Source organism: Rousettus aegyptiacus, unplaced genomic scaffold (assembly GCF_014176215.1).
Source record: "Rousettus aegyptiacus isolate mRouAeg1 unplaced genomic scaffold, mRouAeg1.p scaffold_m13_p_15, whole genome shotgun sequence".
Lineage (NCBI taxonomy): Eukaryota > Metazoa > Chordata > Mammalia > Chiroptera > Pteropodidae > Rousettus > Rousettus aegyptiacus.
The window spans coordinates 14,634,575-14,656,417 of NW_023416290.1; the positions used below are offsets into that span (position 1 = coordinate 14,634,575).

The window sequence follows — 21,843 nt, forward strand, 5'->3', positions numbered from 1 at the left end:
ATGCCCGACCTCTGAGGGTGGCTTCCCCACAACTCCTACATGTCCTGTGTCCTGAAGTCCCCCCACCCAGGAGTCCTTCCTGACTTCCACTTCCCCAGTCCCCCTAAAGCTGAAGCTTCTGAGTTTCTGATCAAATGCCTCTCCAGCCGGGATGTTCCAAACAGCTTTGTTTCTTGACCAAAACCTTTTACTTTCTCAGTACTTCAATCCCTTCTGGTCCCACACCCCGATCCCTGGTCCAAACTGTCCTTACAGGTCTGGACCAGACTTTTGGAATGAGCTATCCTGTGGACTGTTGCCTAATCAATTTTACTGGCTCCCCATTCCTTAAAACTGGTCCAAATTCCTGAAAACAGAACACAAGACCTCCACCCCCTGGCCCTGCCCTGCAGTCCACCCGACTTCCGCGCCCCTTTTACCCAACCGTCCTCAACCTGGTATCTTGGGTGCACTTTCTATGGCTAAGTCCCAGCCAAATTCCAAGTACCCTCATCCACAAGTGGTTCCTCTCTCTGGACACTTGTCACATAAGCACGCTTCGTCTTTTGCCAAGCTTTATGTTTTTACCTATTGGCCGTGTTTCCACAAACTGATGATAAGTTCATTGAGAACACTGCACCTCATAGCTCTAAAATCGCCTGCTGTGCCCCCCAAACTCAGTCTCAGTGGAAGATCAATACATATTTTCGAACAGCACTCAAAATAATCTGTACATACAGAGGTTAATTTATTTTTCCTAGACCTGGGGCAAAAACACCAACATTTATAAGGGGAATACGTCTTTGTGAAAACTAACGCTTGAAACTTACATCTGTTTGCTTATAAATTCTGCAGGATAATAAAAAATCCCAGGCTGTGAGGGGGAAGACTCTAGTTTCAGTGCTGCGAACTCAAGTCCCTCAGAAATCAAGCACTTCCTGTGGACTATTGTTTACTGTGATTTTCTACAGTTTGCAATTTAAGCTCACACTAACATTCAGCAGTTGGTAAAATAAATATTACACACACACACACACACACACACACACACACACACACACAAATTTGCAGCTTCCCAAGGGGAAAAGAGTGATCATTTTCTACAAGAGGCGGGAGGGACTACCACGAACACATAAAACTGCAGTTTGGGAGTATTTTTAAAACAGAGAGGAAGAGAGAAATAGAAATAGAAGAAAGAAAAGGGAAAGGCACTGTTCGGAGCCCGGTGCCCGTGCCCCTGCCGGCAGTGGCAGGGGAGCTCGGAGCAGGCGGGGACCGCGGCTGTACATCCTCGGCGCCTGGCACGATTCCTAGAACAAGAGGATTCAAGACTTTCTGAGCGAGTGAATGAATGCATAAGCCAATAAGAGAGTATATAAAGGGAGTGATAGTAAAAAATTGGATTCTGGGACAGTTTAACAAGATAAAAATTAAGGATCTCATAATGAAAACGCTTCTCATGAAGTTCAAAGGCAAAGTCTATTAGACAAGTTCACCGAGTTCCACTTTACACGACAAGGCAGGATCGGAGCTCCCTTACCTGAGGCACAGGCACTTTCTGCGGGGTGTTCTGGGGTGATGGGTGGAGCTGTGCCCAAGGCTGGTGATGCGGGTGTGGGGGTGAAGACTGGTGGTGCAAGCCCGGGTGGGGCTGCATCGGAGGGCAGGTTGGCAGCTGCTGAAAAGGCGGCTGCTGGCCAGGATGCTGCTGGCCAGGTAGCAGCCGGTCCTGGATTGCTTGTGGATCTGCAAGGCCAACACCAGGACAACCATTTGGTCTCATGTGCCCGGCCAACTCCCTCGATGCTGAGGACATGCCCATAAACGGACGAGACTGCTGCATGTTTCTGGGGCCCATATTCCTCTGTCCAATTCCCATGGCGCCGGGGGGCTGGTGAGATGGCTGAGGGTGGGGCACATTTGGGTAACTGCCGACTTCCATTGGTATCCCAGCACTTCCGGGCCTGACTTGCGGAGGAGGAGTACCCGCCGGGTTACTCATTGCTTTCATGGGTGACATGGGAGGTGGAGAGGCGTAAGTTCCCTGAGGCTGTGAAGGATGCATAGTTTGTGTGTTCATTTGGTTAATTGAGCCACTGGGGTGGATGGGCTGCTGGTGCATTAGTCCTTGACCACTGTTCGATGGGAATCCTACAGCATTGGGGTATCTGGGTACGGACTGATTCATTGGAGTATTATTTGTAAGGCCTAAATTTTGATTCATCCCTGTATTGTTAACTAATCCCTGATTTAGGTTACTGTAAGGGTATCGCGAATACTGCCCTGAGTTGTTTATAGTAGGTGAGGGGGCTGTCTGGCTCCGAGAACTGAAGTTAAGGGTTTGCGGCCGAACAGCCCCTTGCTGAGGAGGATTAGGGGAGAATCGGGGACTGTGGGCAACGGATTCTCCGTGGAGAGCAGTAGGGGGATGGCGGTGGAACTGCTGCACCGGGTGGCGCAGGGACGGGGCCATGCCGGGGCTCTGCGGGGGCACGTGGGACAAGTGGCCGGGGCCTGAGGTGGCAATGAAGGGGTTTCCCTGGCTGAGGCCCTCTTGACCTTGGGAAAACTGGCTCATCCGCTGCGGTGGCTGGCCGTGCTGCTGCATGGAAAAATCCCCACGTGCCATGTAGCTGCCCATCTGCTGCATGTGCTGAGGGTGGCCCTGGGCCGGCGGCCCCGACGGAGCTGGCGGCTGCTGCTGCTGCTGGTAGGGGGCTCGGATCTGGTCCGGCACCTGGACAGCCCGGGGGCCCCACATGGAGCCACTGTCCACAAAAGACTGCCCGTGCCTCTCATTCTGAATGCCAGGGTACACTCCCATCTGGCCGCCGCCACCGCCGCCGTGCGGGACCTGGGGAACGGGGGGGGTGTGGTACTGCGAGTGAGGAGACGCCAGTCCGTTCCCAGGGGCGCTGCTCATCATCCTGTTCGGCTGATCCATCAGATGCATCTTTTGCTGTTCATACTGATTATAGTGATCGAAATGGGTCAACTTCGTTTGATTCTGACTAGTGGAGGCATGGTGAAGGGCTGGCTGCAGAGACGCAAAGCCTTGGTCTATCGGCATTTGCTGACCCATGGGGTTCACCGGATTTTCAGGGTAGCCACACTCTCCAAGGCCTTCGAGGCCTTCGCTGAAAATATTCCCATCCTCGCCAAAAAGACTCATCATTCCTGGATCTGCCATCTTCTTCCGACACACGGCTCCTCCAGACGACAGCTCAGGAGCTCGTCTGTGCTTCACTTCGCTGAGGTGCTCGTCCTCACAGCCTGTAATCCTTAACTAATCGTCTTCATGTCATTCCACATTTCTCTAATTCTCTTGGACCCTGCAGTGTCAGGCAAAGTCTGGATCTAGGTCCTAGAAGGGGGTGGGGGTGGGGAGGAAGAAGGGAGAAAACAAAGAATTAGGGACAAATGACAAAAACTGCCAGTATTTTACGCATTTGAATTTGGTTGCCATCAACAATACTAATCTAGCCCCCTCGCTGAGCTGTATTTTATAAATCTAGTTCACTTTAAGAGAAACTCATTAGCTTCTCCCAGAAGCATTATTATGATCGGTTACTTAGAAAGCAAGCAAAACACTAACCTTAACCTTAAATTAATCCATTCACTACACTTCCTAGCGTTCCATTCTTGGATGGAACAGAACAAAAGAACACAACATGGAGCAGCAGCAGCTGCCACAGCAGGCGAGCAGATGCATGAACATGGCCAAGCAGCCCATCTGCTGAACCGAAGCCCTGGAAATGCTCTGGTTACCAACGGCCCGCCCTCGACCTATTCCCCTGAGCGGCGTAATCAGATGAGCAGCCGCGGCACCAGGGGCTGTGAAAAGCTCAACTTAGTTAAATTGACTAAAGGATTATACAAATACCAAAATCAGTCATTTCGTACAAATTAGATCTTTACAGTCCATACTCAACTATGTAACAGCAACAGGGGCGTCGAAAGAAAAAAAAAAAAGTCCATAATGATGTTAGAAAGCAACTTTGCAAAGAGTATAATAAATTCATGATTTTATTATGTTTAATGGTAGGAATAGACAAGATTCGGAAAGACCAAGGACAAAAGCTTTCATTCTCCAAGAGGCCTGAGTGCGCTCGTGGCTCCGGGCCCACCACAGACCCAGTCTGCAGTGCCCCAGAGGCAAGTCCAATCTCAGGTTCTTTATTCACCCGTGGGCACTGGGCTCTGGTGATGGCCCAGGAGCCCATGTGACCGCTCAGACAGGCTTCAGCTAGATGGGTCGTTTCTAGACGATGACTATTCTCATCACAGAAACAAAAAACTTTCTCCAAAACTGGTCAAAATTGAAAATTATTTTAACAGAATAATGTTCAAAATATCCATGCAGGCCTCACCCTAGTCTTAACCTCCTTTGGGATAAGACGGGACATGAGCAGGTAGGGGAAATGTGGGCAGGTACATCCTTCAGCACCCTGTGTTCAGGGCACACATTATACACCATCTAATGTTCTGTATTTTATTCAAATAGTTCCCAACAGATTTCGTGTCCTATTGAAATAACTGATTTAAAGAATGTTTCAACAAGCAAAACAGGAAAGTATTTTTGTTGAATGCTAATTAAATCAACAACCTAATAAAGAACTAATTCACATAGGAAAAATGTCTGAAATCTTAAACATCTTTGGAATTTAACTCATTTTTCCCCTCTTTCATAAGCACATTAAGCATTGTGTGATACTGCTCAACTTGAAAAAACAATGTCTTGTGGAAGAATTTCCAAAGTGATGTTACAAACAGGCTCAGTCATAAATTCTGACATGCTTCTCCTTGAGCTTGGGGGTGAACGATGGGCCACCCAACACCGCTGAGAACTTACCGATGAGACAGATAAAAGCTCAGTTTCTACCTGCCCTATTCTAACATATCTGAACATGGAGAGAATTCTGCTTACAGAAAATGTAAACAACATTCCTGTTTGCTGTCAGAACTACAGACATAACACCTGAGGGGGTCTTTAGGTCTGTAGTTTGCAGGTGACAGCTGTCAGCTAAAGTCAAAGGTCTCCTCACTCCGCCACTAACTGCCATGAATTTTCTGATCTACTTTCTCCAAAAACAGAGGTCAGATGGGTGAGAATAAGATGAGCACGAATGCCATTTTATTTACAGATACAGTGCTTTACTACATAACTACTTTTAAATCCAAAGAAAGAAGTAGAAATCTCCAGTGCCAAATAAAACAAATATTTATAAATTGAATTTACTCCTAAAGAGCCTAAGCAGTCAGTCTTCATTAATTCAAGGCTCATTCTAGCTTTCAAGGAAATAAACACTAGAATGGACTTGATAATAGCTTAAACCAGCCGTGCAGACTAACCGCTTACCAAAATAACCTTTCGAATTAGCTTAAGGAAGGTAATGTCTACTTATACGTCCTGGATGGCCTTGGTTTACAGGATGACAGCTTCATCCTCCAGGGTGTACCACGTGTCACAGGAGAAAATGTTACTGACTGATGGGGTTTCCAGCCAGCTCCAGAGGAAAGGGGCCCAGAGACAGGGATGGCCTGTCCACAGAGCCTGGTGACGGAGGCACTGCCAGCCTAGAGACGCAGCGACAGAGGTGGCACTTACCTTCTATCAGCTGAAGGCTGAGCAGAAGGGGGGAAAAGCTGCCTAAAGGCATGGGAAGGGACAAAACAGCGCACTCCCCGAGAGTAATCCTACCTGACTCTTGGGCTTCCAGTTCCCTACTCCCTCCCACTGAGAATCCATCTCCCAGTGGCATGAAAAACAGCAGCATTACCTGGCATCAAGTAAACACATCATCGCCCACCACAACTGTGACCACAGTCAGGTGAGCTCCGGGAAGAGACGTTCCAACTACGGCTTCAGCCTGTCATTAGTGACCGCCCGCACTTGCTCAGACAGCCACCGCTGCCTTCCTGCCCCTTTTCTGACCTCGCGACTCGGCTGGCGACTATGCTAGGAATCCATCTGGTAGCTGGATTTCATATCTCTCATTTGAGCTAATCTAATTAATTTATTTTGGTCTTTTTTTTAATTTGATCAAGACCATTTGAATACCCACATTCCCAAGTCACAGCTGCAACATATAATTTTGTTTCTATCAAAGATACTCATTAAAACTCCTTTTTGAAGGTTGCTCCCTTCTCTACCTTTAATATCTACATTTCTGTCTAGATTAGCACTGTTCAACAAGCTGTCAAATCAGAACCATATATGTAATTTTAAATTTTCTAGTAGTCATATTTAAAAAGCAACCCAAAAAAGAGTAAAATTCATTTAAATAATTTATATTTAACACAATGTAAGAAAAACGTTATCACTACAACATATAATCAATATTTAAAAGTAAAAGAGATAGTTAACATTTTTGATACTGAGTCTCTGAAACCCAGTATGCATTTCATACCTACGCCATATCTCAATTCCTACTGACTGCATTTCTAGTCGAAAATGTGCACGTGGAAGCAGTGGCTATGATACTGAACTGCACGGTTATAGACGATTAAAAAGAAAAATCAATGCAAGTGTTCAGAGTGATCAAATAATTCCCATCACTTGGGTAATAAATAAATATTCAAGTTGTATTTATGTTTGATTTGGCTTTAAATAAAAATCGAGTTAAATCTCAAATCGCCTTTTTTATTCAAAGCATATTTACTGAGGACCTACTGTGATCCTTGCACTGGTCTAGTTGCTGGAAATACATCACTGAATAAAAACTAACAAAACGTCCTCTTGTCCTCATGGAGCTTACAGTCGACTGCAAGTGATGAACCTCTAAAACAAGAATTAAGATTTGGAGGTTATGTTATAAAAATTAAGATACCATTTCACAATATATTTCTTATATATTGTGATGTCAGGTGTTTTAACTACATGCAATGTCATACAGTAAACAGTACAGATACATATAATGAAGACACTGTAATTCAAGTTTCCGCTCAGTGCCCTACTGGCAGGTGTATAAGGTGCACGTGTTTGGAGTACAGCGTGGGCACAGCGAGCCAGCTCAGCTGCGGAATCACCAACACTGCGGAGACACGCTGTGACACCGGCTGAACAGTTCAGAGCTGGCGGGCACTCTGACACCTTCTAATCCAAGCTCCCCTTCCCTTAACAGATGACAAAGACCCTTTTATAGGCTGAGAGGAGTACACATCTTCTACAAAATATTTTAATGGCGAACAAGTCCCAAAGATGAAAGAGAACTGGGTAGATGAGATGGCAGCTTATTAGGAAAGGCAAAATATTAAAGGCCCAACCTGGATCCATTTTACTCCGAGATAAGTCACTGAAACAATTACTGAGATCGGCAAACAGAAGAGTGTTTCCTCTCAAAGAAATTTTACTTATACTATCTATAACTTTTAGGAAGCAAGCACATATTAGCACCTCATTGGAGCTACTGGTTAATTTCGATGGACATAAGCAGAATAAAAAATAGGCAGATCCAAAAAAACAAGTAAATAGCACATAGAAAATGGGGAATGAAAGCAAAGGGTGCGCATCAAACCAACATGAAAGAAATAAGTTGTGTAAAAATATATACGTTAATATTTTGAAGTGAATTTCTGACCTCCCAAAACTTACACAGACCATGCATAACTTCTGTGCCCTCCCCAGAGCAGGACGGCACTCGTAGAGCCACGTTTCAATGTGGTGTCAGTTACCTGGAAAGCCAGCAAGGAAGCAGGTGAATACAAAAACCCTGTCACGTGCAAAACGTTTCCAACATAGCTCAACCACTTTTTATGCAACTGTGTAAAAGCAGAATGACATTCAAAGGACACTTTTTTCATAAACATCCAACATGTAAGCAAGTGTAAAGTTAAAAGAACATGCTGAAGACTATTTGTGTTCTATAGCTTGATTTGATATTGTTCTCTTTAAATTTCTCTCCTCCACCTTAAAAGAACCTGGGGTACAGGGCACACCTGTGACAACGATGTTTAGGACTGGGTGGATCATGTATCGGCATTTCCAAGGGAGTGTCTAGCAGCTGGAAAAATATACCTCACCATCTTCAGCACAAGCCATGTGGACACCTCTCAATCTTCAAGGGTTACGAATCCTATCAGGAGGGGGAAGGATCCGTGAGACGACAGATGAACACACAGAAGATAAAGCGCTCAGTGCTGCTGAGCTTCTACTCAAAGAGAAAGATCTTTCAGCCAGATCATGAGGCCTGTGGACAGTGATCCCCACCAATGACCCCCATCAGCCGCTTGGGAAAGAAAAGGAAAATCCAGCCAGGCCAATGGTTGCCATGGGAGAAGGCATTGATCCAAGGGACAATGACCCAGATAAAGAATGAAGAAATGCCTCCAAGTTGCCAACATCAGCTCACCAGGAGTCAGCTCCAGATCTGCCTCCTGGACCATATGATGCCCTGTGCCCCCAAACCGGACCACTCTTTCTTCCTCATTGGTGTGCTTTGGCGGTGCCAGGTTGCTATGTCCTGTGCTGTCCCACACACCAGCCACTAGGCACGTGTTGCTATTTAAATTAATTAAAACTAAATAAAACTTAAAATTCAGTTGCTCAGTTGCATGAGCCACATTCCACATGCTCAAAAGCCACATGTGACTGGGGGCAACTGTGCTTATATATGGGACGTTTCCATCACTGCAGAAAATTCTGTGGACACTCTGCCATATACTTGTTCTCAGAGTTAATATTTTGAGACAAAGACCGCATTGTATAGTAGCAATTCTCTTCGATGAAAAATATTTTCTCCTGCTCAGAGACTGGTATTCTTTCAAAGTTCTATACCTGCCCCTGTGATGAGATGCATAGTAATCTTTCCATATATTAACATATGCCAGGGAGCAAGATCTTAAAAGCTCTCTCTATTTCTTAATAAATAAGTTTATTATGTTATGAATGACTCTGAACTATACAAAAATTCAAGTACTTAAAAATGATGAAATTCAAAATTCTTTTCACTTATAATTGCCATGTACCAATGCTCTTTTAACAAAGTATTTGCAAGCTCAGTTTTTTCAACTAAAAATTTACATAGCTATAGTAAGGCCACTCTTTTTCTTAGTGACTTAGTATTTTCATTTACTATTTTATTGGAAGAAAAATGTAGAAAGAACAAAAAAGATGTGAAGTCCTTTAGAAGCTCTGTTAGTCCAAGCACCATAGGAAAAAAACAAACAAAAAAAAGGAATAAGAATCACATTTTTAGTTGGCTTCCATTGGTACCATTAGGTGACCTCCAATTTTGCTGACAGTAATTGAAGATATATATATATTATATATATGGAAAACCATGCTTGGAATCAGTGATGTACAAATTAATTCTATGCTTTCCGTCGGCATTCGCTATGGCAGCCAATGGTATTTCCATCCACCCCTTCAACCCAGCTAACAGATGAAAAATAACCCTCAATCCTTCCCATCATTCATTCATTTAAACACATTTACTGAATGCTTTGTATGAAGCATTTAGCAGCCGCTGAATAGACAGAGTTGAACAAAACAGACGTGTGCTGTGCACCTTGCTGTTCTGATAAATACCCCCTCAGATATCCTGCATATTCAACTCATCCACTAACCTGCTAATTCGCCTCCTAAATATCTCACAGGTCTACCTCCTCCTCTTGATGCCCACCCTCTCTGATGAAGTCAGCCCTTCATGGTTTAGTGAGGACAAAACATTAAAGGCTGACTGGTTCGCCCAAGTCTGGTCTCAGCACATTCACAAAGCTGACTGAAAGATCTTCTAAAACACAAAATCCACCATGTCTCTCTGGGATTAAAATCCTTAAAGGAGTTACCATAGCTTTCAGGATCAAGTCCAAATGCTCTAGCACTTTGTAATCAGATCGCCAAACTCCCTTCCCTCTGCCCTCCTCCCCCAAACACTCACAACCACCCAGGCTAGGTCTGCCGGACCACTGGAAGTGACCAACAGCGATCCGTTCACTTCCTCACACCTTCCTCGCCGCCACACCTGCTTCCTTACCCCCTCGTTGTGCAGTCTGGCCTTTTTTATCACGATTCCTTCGTTACCACTCATCCAGGACAGCTTCCTGATCCTCAGCCCTCCCCTCTGCAGGCTGATCCTGAAGCCCTCCCTAGGCTTTCCACGGCACCAGGGGCAAGAGCTACAACAGCGAGCACACGGTTGTTGCATGTACGGGCCTTTCTCCCTGCACGCCGGGGGCTTGCCACGCGAAGGGGACCCTGAGACCACTGGCACCCCCAGGAGCTGGGGAGAGATGCAGAATCTGGGGCCCACCCCAGACCTCCTGCTCCAAAATCTGCACTTTATGAACAAGGGTCCCTGGTGATTCCTGCACATGTGAAAGTTTGGGAGTTCTGCTCTCATACTCTGGGTCTGTCTTGTGCTACAGCTCCGACTGCTCAATTAGTGTGAGAATAAATAATTAACAAGAAATAAATTATCCCAAAAAATTACAAATCAAGTAACACAAAGATATGCCACCTTCCCTTTAAGGAAAGGTAGTCTTGGCATCTGTGACTGACAAACAACACGGGCCACATACAAAGAACTATGAATAACCCTGAGCGACAAGTTTTCGTCTGTAATGGTTTACAAGGAGGGGATATCTAAAACTGGTTTAATTTTAAAGATGCCTCTAACTGCTTGCCAATCATTTCTGCAAGACAAAAAAAAAAAATGCAGTTGACATTAATATCTAATGCTATGTTACATAACACAGTATTTCACAGGTTTCTTGCAGAAATCTTTCAGTTATTTCTACATAACTTTGAGGAGTCTGAATATTCTGAATACCCTTCAGATAAAGGTGAATTTTTTTCTGCTTAAGAGTGGTGGGGCTAATATGTTCTCTTTCAAGGCAACTAATGAAATAGCATTCAGCCAACAGTTTATACTAAGTGTAAGGTTACCACTTTTTTCGAAATTGGTCAAAAGGCACGTATTGTCTTATACATTAAGTTGTGCCACTAAATACAAGAATCCTGGAAATCGATGTCCTTTAGAGAACAAACTTTATACCTTGAAATTCAACACTGAAAGATCACTCCCCAAAATTAACTCTTTCGGAGACTAAACCCACTGAGAAGATGGCCAGCACTGAGCTGACCTGCTTGACCCGCCAGATGCCAGGAAAACACATCCAGGGCGAGCTTCTTTCCATTCGCTCCTTGGTGGCCCAGCACAAGGCCAGTGCGCATTGTGGTAACACTTACGGTACTCAACATGGCATGGCAGAAGAGAGATGAGGATAAAGATTTAAATAAATATGTGTACACGGCATAAATATATATGTAAATAAAATATTCACTTATATATGTGTGGATCTATCCCACATGATTTTACTGCTATCCTAATTAATTTTATTATTAATAAGGGGAAAGCAAATGAAAACAAGTCCAGAAATAAGTAAATAAAATTTTTTTAGTATAATTTATTTGGGACAGGAAAAAATTAAATTTCAGAAATGTATTTCGACACACTTAGCAAAGATGTTTATAGTGCAGACTAACAGAAAGTAATGTAAACTTTACAAAATTTGGTGATCACTCGTATATCTTACTTAATATCGTAAAATATCCAAGGACAGTTTAAACCGACAAAACTTGACTAGTCTATAAAGGCAAACGACACCACATGTTATGAGCCTAATTTTAAAAATCACCATTTGAAAATCTATTTTCCCACAATCTAGACCTATTTCAAGCTAATGACTCCCCCTACACACACACACACACACACACACACACACACACACACACACACACCCTGAGTGATGTCAAACCTACAAAAAGAGAGAGTAGGACAGAGGAGGGAAGGAAGGAGCTTCCAGGGCCACCCTCCGTCCAGGGACAGCTGGCGATCACCAATACCTCTAACACTGTCCCCCAAACCCCAGGAGGACGCCCAGGCAGGGCAAGAGCAACCTGCTGAGGGGCTGGAGTGTCGCGGCCACCCGTGATTTTTGTACGCTTACTACAGTCGTCACTGATCAACGGATCCAGCAATTTCTGACATTCTTTTGCATTTTAAAAGGTTCTGTAAAGCCAAAAGGAGGACTTTGTTTTGTATTCCAGGGAGAGTTTAAAACCGTACCCAATTTTGTCTGGTTTGAAATGCAGGGAAAGGCTGTAGTTAAAGTCTTCTCTGATACACACTATCAACACTCCTCTTTTCCTAAAAGGAAAGAAAAAAGCTTCTGGCAACACCACAGCTGAAAATAATCTATTTTGTCTGCTAGAGCAGAGCACGTGCGATGAGACGGGAGCCTTATCCATCATGAGTAAACCTGAGCCAGAGACAGGCAACGTGTCATAGGACACCAAGGGCAGGGGGAGCACCTAACCTCTGACAGTTTTCTAAGGTGCCCTGTTTCAGGAAAAAGGGAAACACACAGGAATTATCAAATTCAAATTTCCATCAGGAAGCAAGCAAGATAAAAGTGAAACAACTGTAAAGGAGGGTTGAGGGCGTCTTTGAAAGAGCATTAGGAAAGTATTTAGGAAAACTGCACAGTCTCATAAAGGTAAGTCTACAGAAAAAAAAAAGGGAAGAAAATAATTGTAACTTATTCAGTGACTACAGTATTAAATTTCTATTGCAAATAAACTGTATTTGACAAAGGAAATGAAATTAAGGCTAGAACACGTGGTAAACGGTTTCACATGTATTATTTCATAATCATTCTGACATAACAAAGTGGGAAACATTTTTTTCTATACCTACACTTATAACTTTAAGTTCTATGGTGCTACCATAATCAAAACTATTATCAAAAACTAATAATAAAATAACTATTGATAATCAAAATGATCAATTTCATATAGCTAAGCCTGCTTTATCTTTTAGCCAAATCAAATGTCTTCATTATATTAGAATATGATTTAAAAAAAAGTAGTACCCATAAACCCTATATGTGTAACTTTATATTTTCCTGAACCCACAGCAAAGCTCAACCCTCTCTCCATCACTCAGACAACTTCTGAGCTCCCCGCCCCAATGAGCTGTGCACTGTAGGGAAAACTAACTTCATGAAAAATCTTTTATACTATTCTAAGTAAATTAATTCATAACCAACTCTGTTTCAAAAGCACTGCACTGCATTCTGTAAGCGCTTCTTTTATTACTTTACTGCACTGAAAGCTGACTGTGACGCCCCACTTCACGATTTCCCCTAAATGTCACTCGACTAGCCGATTCTAATTCGGACGACTTTTTACATGAGTGTACCAGATTCCTGATGTTAGGGTATCATTCTCACCTGTGAGTAAACTTTATACTTCAGTCTGAAAAAGGATCTCACTTAGGTAGTTATAAATTTCTACATTGTGTCTACTTCCATCACAGATTAAGTTCACCTCAAGTTAGCAAGTAAGAGGCTGTAACAGGAAAAGGCAAAGTGAGAAAATGAGCTACTACCACTGTGACGTTTGTTTTTCATGAGGATGACCAAGATCATCCAAGGCTAACAATGAGACCTTATAATTGAATTCTGTACTTGATTTAATCAAAGAATGTGGAACACAGCCAGGCACCTACTCAGCTTTAAGACACAGAGTTTACTAAGACCGCGAACTGCTGCATCCGCTCAACGAGTTTCACTACTATACATTAGTTGCGAATAAAAGTGTGACCCAGATAAGGAAATATAAATAATTAAGTTTCATCAGTGATAGTACTTACGTCATATTACACCTACCCACATCTCTCGAGTTTCCACTCCCATGTCTATCACATCTTTAAACATACCAAATTCTCTATTTCAAGCCAATTTCCCAGAGATGATTTGAAAATATTCATTTTTTCCTATAGAACAAATCTAAAGAATATAATAAAGGTTTCTAACTATGCTACTGAGAGTTTAGTGCCTTTAAAGATCAATGGCTATGAAAAACACATCTAAAAGTTTCTAAAACAGCCTTAAAGGTTCTGAAGTAAATCAAAGTGCCCCATTAAATAGGATGCATTACTGCCGACACTGCATCTTATGCCTAGAAAGAGCAAAACCTGTCCTGACAGACCATGTATCTCAAGTTTCTACTTAAGAAATACACCACAAGCCCTCTGGACTCTCGTTTAGTCACTTGTCTGCGCATTAAACTGCCAAGGTTCTTTAGCACTGAAACTCCGCCATCCTGAAATGGTGAAATAAAGTTTTTCTTGCCATGGTAAAGGTAAACATTTTTCAATACCAAACAATTTCCATTGGCTGCATACAAACTAGGTAGTTAGTAGCTTTTAAACTATCAGAATCACGAATAACTTTTTTGTAGGATGAATTTAAATTTCGTTTCTTTACTTTGAAAGAATTATTTTTATTTTTTCATGTTTTTCTTTGAATAAATAACGTCCTGTTGAAAGGTGAACTTGCAAGTATAGACATCATTTCACTATTTCTTTTATCATGAACCATTTAGATGTTGCCCTATCATATCTCACAAAGAGGCCCGAAGTGCCTGGATAGGTGACTGCACTGAGGAGGACCCCATATTTCGTATCACTTTTAATACCAATGCCAGACACAGCGCCTCGGAACTGGTTACGGTATTAGCCATTATATAACATCCCGGCATATTGCTAATGCCCCCTCCTCCAGCCACAAAAACATGGGAGGGTCGGTAAGTCGCACGGCCTCCAAACGGGGGAGGGCAGGGGCTTAGATTAGGGCAGGAAATTAAAAACCCTCTTCTATCTCTCCACTGACACTGCCTTTTAAAAGGAGAACCACATACTGGCAACAATTTTCTAGTTTTACAACTTGACTGTTCAACTATCTGGTTCAGCCTTCAGAGAAAACCTCCCAGAGCAACGGGGCCTGGGGTGCTTCCCACCAGAAGGTCTGAAGAACCCAGCAATCTCTTCTCCCTACTTCATGCTCTACCTATAGTCTGGTGCGCCCCAGAAAGAAATGCATAAATGCTACTTATTGCTTATTATAGTTGGATGCCTTTTCTCCATGGAGACTTCTACACTCTGCTTTCTCACCTATTTTAAGTTTCACTGATATTTGCTAACAATCCAATATCAAGTATCATGAAAAACCATAATGTTATCTGACGTCCACAAATAAATTGTTTGAAGTAAATTTTGATTATTAAGTTCACCTACCTCCTTCGATTCATAGCTTATATTTTAAGCACTTCGAGATGTAAACCCAGTACAAAAGAACCATTTGACTATGCTGAAAATAACTGATTCTCGATAAATCAAAATCATTTTTTGTAAAATTATTTTTCTGCTTTACAGTATTCTTACATCTTTATGTAAATGTACTTTGAGTTCCTGAGTTTGGTTTTTGTGCATCTTTTCTGATCCCCCCAATACTATCGGCTATCTTGTTGTGCTTGGGGAAATGCTTCGGTGGAGATAACAGAACATCGAGAAGCCCTCCCAGCAGTCCCTACGCTGTCCGACACAGTGACCGCTAGCCCCAAAGGCCCAATTAAATTTAATTAAAATTTCACAAAATTTTAAACCCAGTTCCTCTGTCACACTAGCCACATTCAAGTGCTCAACAGCCATATGTGGCTAGTGGCTACCAAAATGGACACAGCCAACACAAAGCTCAGTCGAGTTTTCATCATGATAGAAAATTCACAGACAGCACTGGTTTGGAGGACTCTAAGATGAGACCTAAAGAACTAGGAGGAAATTGGAGACAGAGGATCTGGGCAAAATGGGAGGCACAAAGGACTGAAAAACCCATTCCTGAGACTTAGGGAAGCAGAATACACTCAGCTGTCTACAAAGCCAAGACCAGTCTGAAGGCTCTTACCGGAATTAGGGTAAGACACGAAGGGACAGCGAAGGAGGAAATGGAAAGACCAGAGCTGCCCAGCCATCTGACCTGGTTTCTGGCTGGATGTTGGAGGAAGAGTCTGGGATGACAGGGCTCTAGCTTCGGAAACTGAGCAGATGATGGTACCACTCAGTGAAACACGGGGGACAGAAGCAGAGTTCACATGGGATGCGGGAGAGGAACAGAGAAAACCCACGCGGAGCTATCCCATAAGCAACACGGTATAAACGGGCTCAAGGGAGAAAGCTGAGCTGAAGACATGGCTGTTCAAGTCACTGACAAACAGCAGGAAGGCAACGACTTGGAGTAGATGAGATCACCCAGAGAATATGTTTAGCATGACAAGAGAAAAAGACAAAGATAGAATCCTGAACAATGCCAAACATCAAAAAAAAAAAAAAAAAAGTTTTAAGGAGGTGATCCAAGTTCAAATGTTAAAGAGAAAGAAGATAAAGACAAGTCCATCAGACTCCACGAGCAGGACATTAGTAGCGCTAAATGTAGTTTCTATAAAGGAGAGGACGCAGAAGCACCAGGTGACAATGGGTGGAGAGAGGCAGTACAGATGGCTCCCACCTCTTGGAGGGTGAAGAGAAAGCCTGGCTGCAGTGGCAGGACTAGCATCATTACTCAGCACGAGAGAAATGGAACTGGGTCCAAACACAAGTCATGCAACCCTGAGCAGGCTCCCTAGTCTCTCTGTGCCTCAATGTAAAACAGGGGTAATAATAGTATTTATTTCATAGGATTATTAGGAGAATTAAGTACATTACTATTTGTACAGCACTTAGAAGTGTCTGCCACATAGTAAGCACTACATAAGCATTTGTTAGATAAAATACATGAACACTAACTAACAGGAGGAGGCACAGAGCGTGAGAGGTCTCAGAAAGGGGTACAATTAAGGGCATGAGTCTCCGGAGAGGGGAGACAGCAAGAAGATCCAGTGCACAGGGGGCAGACTGTGCCTCCTCCACTGGGACACGCAGAAGGATATGTCCAAATACAACGAAATAAGCAAGAAGTGAGTGTGGTTTCACTGCAATGGCTTCAACTGGCTCACTGAATTCAGAGGTTGGCGCTGGTCGTGAGGTGTAAGTTTTAAAAAGAAACTGAAGGCGCAAATAAATGGAAAGATATTCCATGCTTATAGATTAGAAGAATTAATATGATTAAAATGTCTACGATACCCAGTTCTCTACAGATTCGACACAATCCTTATCAAAATTCCAGTGGCATTTTTCACAGAAATAGTAAAAACAATCCTAAAATTTGTATAGAACCACAAGACCCTGAGAATCAACAGAACAAAGTGGCAAAATCAGAAGGCACTATGAACCCACTAGGTTCTAAGACCGACTCTGAAGTGACATCCCATTCTAGAATTTCCTCTTCTCATTTGTAAAATACAGACAACTAACACCCACATCTAATTCATGAGGGCTAAACTGAATATATAAAGCTTAACACAGTACCTGGCGCATAATTAGGACAAAATGCAGATGAGTAAGCACTTTCTCCTTTACGAGAAAATTTAAATACACAAAATATGTCGACCAGGCTGTGTATCTCTGGTTCTTGGTTTCTCAACTGTAAAATGGGGAGGCTGAGAGCTGGAACGGTGTCTGAACAAAATGGTGAATACCATCCACTCTAAGACACTGACCTAAGTAGCTCCACAGTCAGAAATATGCAAAATATAGCTGTCCTCTTCTGAAATCCACACGTCTAGTGGTAGAAAAATAATCTAAATGTCAGGAAACACAGACAATTGATGAAAGCTGATTACACAAATCAAACACATGTATATTATGTAAATAATGCAGCAAAGCTTGTTTTAAATGTACAATTACTGCTAATAATTCTAAAGTAGCTGTTCCTCCCTAAAGGTAAATTAATACCAAGCACATGTAGTGAGATTATGAAACCATCCATCATTCCTCACTCGTGATGCATCACAGAAGTCCCCTCGGCTTCGGCCCCCCTACAGAAAGGGAAGTCAGGGTAGTGGAACACCTGCAGGCACCCCCTCTATGAAAAAGGCCTCTGACGCCTCCCAGGTCCTTTTCCTGAATGTTTCGGGTGCTGGTCCAAAGGCCAAGCAGTGTACCTTGGAAATTTCTCAGATGAGTGGAATCTAATGCTATCGCTACTCCTCAACAGGGCTGGCAGCACACACTCTGCCCCTCGGCACCAACAATTTCAGCTCCTGGCCACACGACTGCAACCCTTCCACCAAATTAACAACTTAAGGGTTCAGAGTATTGCTACAATACATCCTATGAAGCTCTGAAGTAAGAACCAGATGCTGAATATATTCTTTCCATTTGCCACTTGCTGAACAAACTTGAGCAAGATGTGACCTCTTTAATTTCCTTTTCCAATAACAAAATAAGTTAACGTCGACTGTCATCTTCAGGGATGCCATGAGAATAGCTTACCTGCTTCAAATTCCTATCAAAAATACACTTAGTAATATGAAAAATATAAACGTCCATTCTCCACTATGATCAGTCTGGCAGGTCTAGCTTAATACACTTCTTTTCTCAGATGCCCTGGCTATGCAGATGGAAGAGCTCTCTCATCAAGAAACCACAAGAAATTTCATCTTCAAACCACCCTTGACCTCAGCTTCCACAATTTTAAAAACTTTCAGAAGAGATCACATTTCTTTAAAACACCTCCTTCCCCAAAGACCCACCATCAGCACAGTGCCCCATCTGGAATCGAGAGCACCATGCTGCCGTCTGCAGGACCCCGCGGGTCTGGGAGACTGCGGCCGTCGCTGGCAGGGCCCTGCGCCACCGACCCAGGCCGGGGGTTCCGAGAGGTCTGCCCATGTCTTCTTTTCTATTTAACAGACAAAGGTGATTTTAAAGAAAGGAATAGATGATCATTTTATCAATAGATAGTGAAGACACATTACATAAGCCATGGCAGAACAGTATAGCGTGTTAGTGTCCTAGGACTGCACGAACTGGGCAGCTTAGAACAACAGAAATTCTCTCTCAGTTCTGGAGAATGAAGTCTGAAAACAAAGTGTCACAGACCTCAGAAAAAACGACCATGCCTCCACTTTCATCCCCAGCTCTTATCACTGTGGCTAGGATGAAGCAGGTGCATGAATATGCTTGCTAAAGGGATTAAAAAGAGTTCTTTTCATTAATCCACAAAAATTTGCATTTCTATCTTGATGTGGAAAGGCACACTGGAAATGCCTGAATGTTGTATCTGCACATCTTGTCATTTGTTTCCAGACTCATCTCAAAGCCGATCTGCCCTCAATCTGACGTATCTAACAGCCTAAACTGGGGAGGCCCCAGTTCAACACAAGTTTATGGCTTCACATTGGCATTCTCTCTCTATTTTTTAGGCAAGACAACCCTTGGTTGGCCTCACAGATTGCAAGGATCTTGTCGGTTTACAATCCTTTATTTTTCTGTTTTTTATTTTTTACGACTACAGCACCTGGTCTTCCTAGATGGTCTCCCATCAAAGTACTAACCAGGCCCGACCCTGCTGAGCTTCCAAGATCAGACAAGATTGGGCGCATTTTCTCATTTTTATCTTTTATTTACCATTGTCAAACATGAGGTTCATATATGTTACAAGTTCATTTATAAAATCACCACCTCTCATCAAAGATTAATGATGTCCAATTGTGATAACTGTTTTTTAATGCTTCACTTTATAAAAATCTTAAAATGGTCATAGAGAAAAAAAAATGGAATAAGAAATACCAGGGCCAGGGAGGGAGATAAGAGAGAGCAGCATCTAGAAAATTAAGGAACACCACTGGCGAAGGCAGATGGATCTGGCTCAAACGCTCTCTATCTCAGGCAAATTAAAGCAGCTCTCTGGACTTCAGTTCCTCATCTATGAAAATATTAAAATTAAGTATTCCATCGCCCCCTCAAAAGGCTGCTTAGAAGTGATTTCATTTCACCATCTCAAGTGGCCGTTAGGAGAAGGCCTTGCACATGGCAGACAGAGAGTGAAGTTAGCCGTTCACCCCTTCTGCACCAACCTTAACTAGTCATCTAGACTCACCTGCTCCCAGTTTCACCCACCAAATATGCTGAGTGTCTCTACAGGAGCAAACAGTATAAAACTCAAATGGTGTTACGCCAAGTTCAGAACTCTTCTGTCCTATTAGAATCAAAAAGTCCTTTCAAAAATCACCACTACTGGAAGCCTGCGACCTTGCTAGGGCAGAGACAGGGCTGGCGGGAAGGGACAGGAAGGCTGCAGGGCAAGTCCCCAGTGGGCCATCTTCCCAGATCATGAGGGGAACTCCTGCTGTCATGCCTCTAGAATCTGGGAATCACAGAACCTGGGCACTAAGACTCAAGACTTAATCCAATCACTTATCTTTTAGAGAGGCAGTGAGAAGGTAAATACTTTATTCAAAGTCAGCCAGCTGGTCAGAGAACAAGCTAAGACTCGGTCACCGGTCTCAGACTCCAGGTCTAGAGCTGGCTACTACTGTAATAAATGGCCCACACTGCCTAAGGATGTGTCCCCCTTGTTCTCAGTTAGGCAAAAGCACCCTCTCAGATAAGACAACTGGATTTCTATATCACTGGGAAAACATTAACAGACATTGAGATAATGCAATTTAAAACAGTACATCCAAACCCAAATCTATGGAGTAAGCTAAAGTCATAACTTGAAGCAATTCCGAATAAGATGGCATTCTAAAAACATTATGACCGTTGGTGTTATCACTGAATGTGGCGTCCTGTCTCCAAGGTCACCACAGTGAAGGGAACAACATTCATTTGCCTAATTTCTGGTGTTTCAACTCAACTATGTTATGAGAATGTTTTTCTTTTAATCACCAGAGTAGCTCTTCCTCAAAATATCTCTGAGCAGCCCTTGTATACACAAGAATATGTGCCCTCTGCACCACCCTTTCCATATGCCCGCGTCATTCTAGATGGCGGTTAATCTCGTAAACCATTAAATTCAAGGTGGACGGAGAAACAGGTTGTGCAACTGAGTTGCAAGCTTTTTTCAAAAACAAACAAACAAAGAAAACACTGACAAACTATGGTTATTCAGACTTGAGCATTTGGCAAGCATCTTCTCAAAAATGAACAAAATAAGTCTGTCACTTCAAGGAAAACAATTGACAGTTTTGTTCTTAGTAATAAAATTTGAGCTCTCAAGCAAAATCAGAATTTTAGAAAATCCGTATCCACCATCTTGAATTTGCCAGCTTCCCAATACTTAAAGACTTTTCTGAATATTAGGTAGGGATAGTAACAAATGTGGTTTCTAAAGGTATCGTACAGTCAAATGTGTCAACAGTTAAATTTGAAAGATTTATGTTACTCACTGAACCAATATTTTCCAAATTACCTACAAAACCACACATAGATAAAAGATCTATTCAGAGTGCAAGATATACCAATGAATTTTAATAAAACCAAGTACAAAAATTTCACTGATGCGATTTCAGATTCCACACTGCAACTAAGCTTTAAGAAACCACTTTTTATAGTTTTAATATAATATCAAATTATCTGAAAAGGTTATTCAAATATTCCTCCCATTTCAATTACAAATCTGCATGCCAAGTTTTCTTCATATTCTTCAAACAAAACAACATATTACAACAGAGGGAATGCAGAAGCAGCTATCAGAATTTAACTATGTTCTCTGAGCCAGGCATTAAAGGGATCTACAAACACAAAGTAATGAATGTTTCATTCTCATTAAACTTTTGTTTTGGAAATTAACTGTTTTTCATTAAAATTATGTTTATATTAACACGTAATAAGTTTAATGTTATTTTTAAATAACAAAAATTTTAAACGATTTTAATTTCTAATATAACAAATATCAATAACTATAACACATCTTAAAAAAAAAAAAAAAAAAAAAAAGCTCTTTGGAGTTCTCAGAAAGAGTATAAAGTGGCCCTGAAATCAAAAAATTTGAGAACCACAGCTCTAAATGATTAACACTTCTTTATCATTGGAAAAAAAAAATCACTGAAAATGCAATGTACTTGTAATAACAGATGTACTTAAAACTTTTAGAATCAGAAAATATTTTAAACTTGGCAGAACAAAAAACAAAACG

General features: G+C 42.3%; 1 protein-coding gene across 5 annotated transcripts in view; it reads right to left on the reverse strand.

The window, feature by feature from the left end:
- The window catches only part of CHD7 (chromodomain helicase DNA binding protein 7), a 172,789-nt gene that overhangs the window by 111,521 nt on the left and 39,425 nt on the right, over nt 1-21,843 (reverse strand). For 4 of the 5 annotated variants that reach the window (XM_016162552.2, XM_016162548.2, XM_036232834.1 and 1 more), the window contains exon 2: nt 1,520-3,343. In XM_016162552.2, coding sequence (XP_016018038.2) covers nt 1,520-3,169 — 1,650 coding nt within the window. In that variant the 5' untranslated portion in view covers nt 3,170-3,343. The remainder of the gene's footprint in view (nt 1-1,519; nt 3,344-21,843) is intronic. The other variant, XM_016162550.2, reaches the window with a different exon arrangement.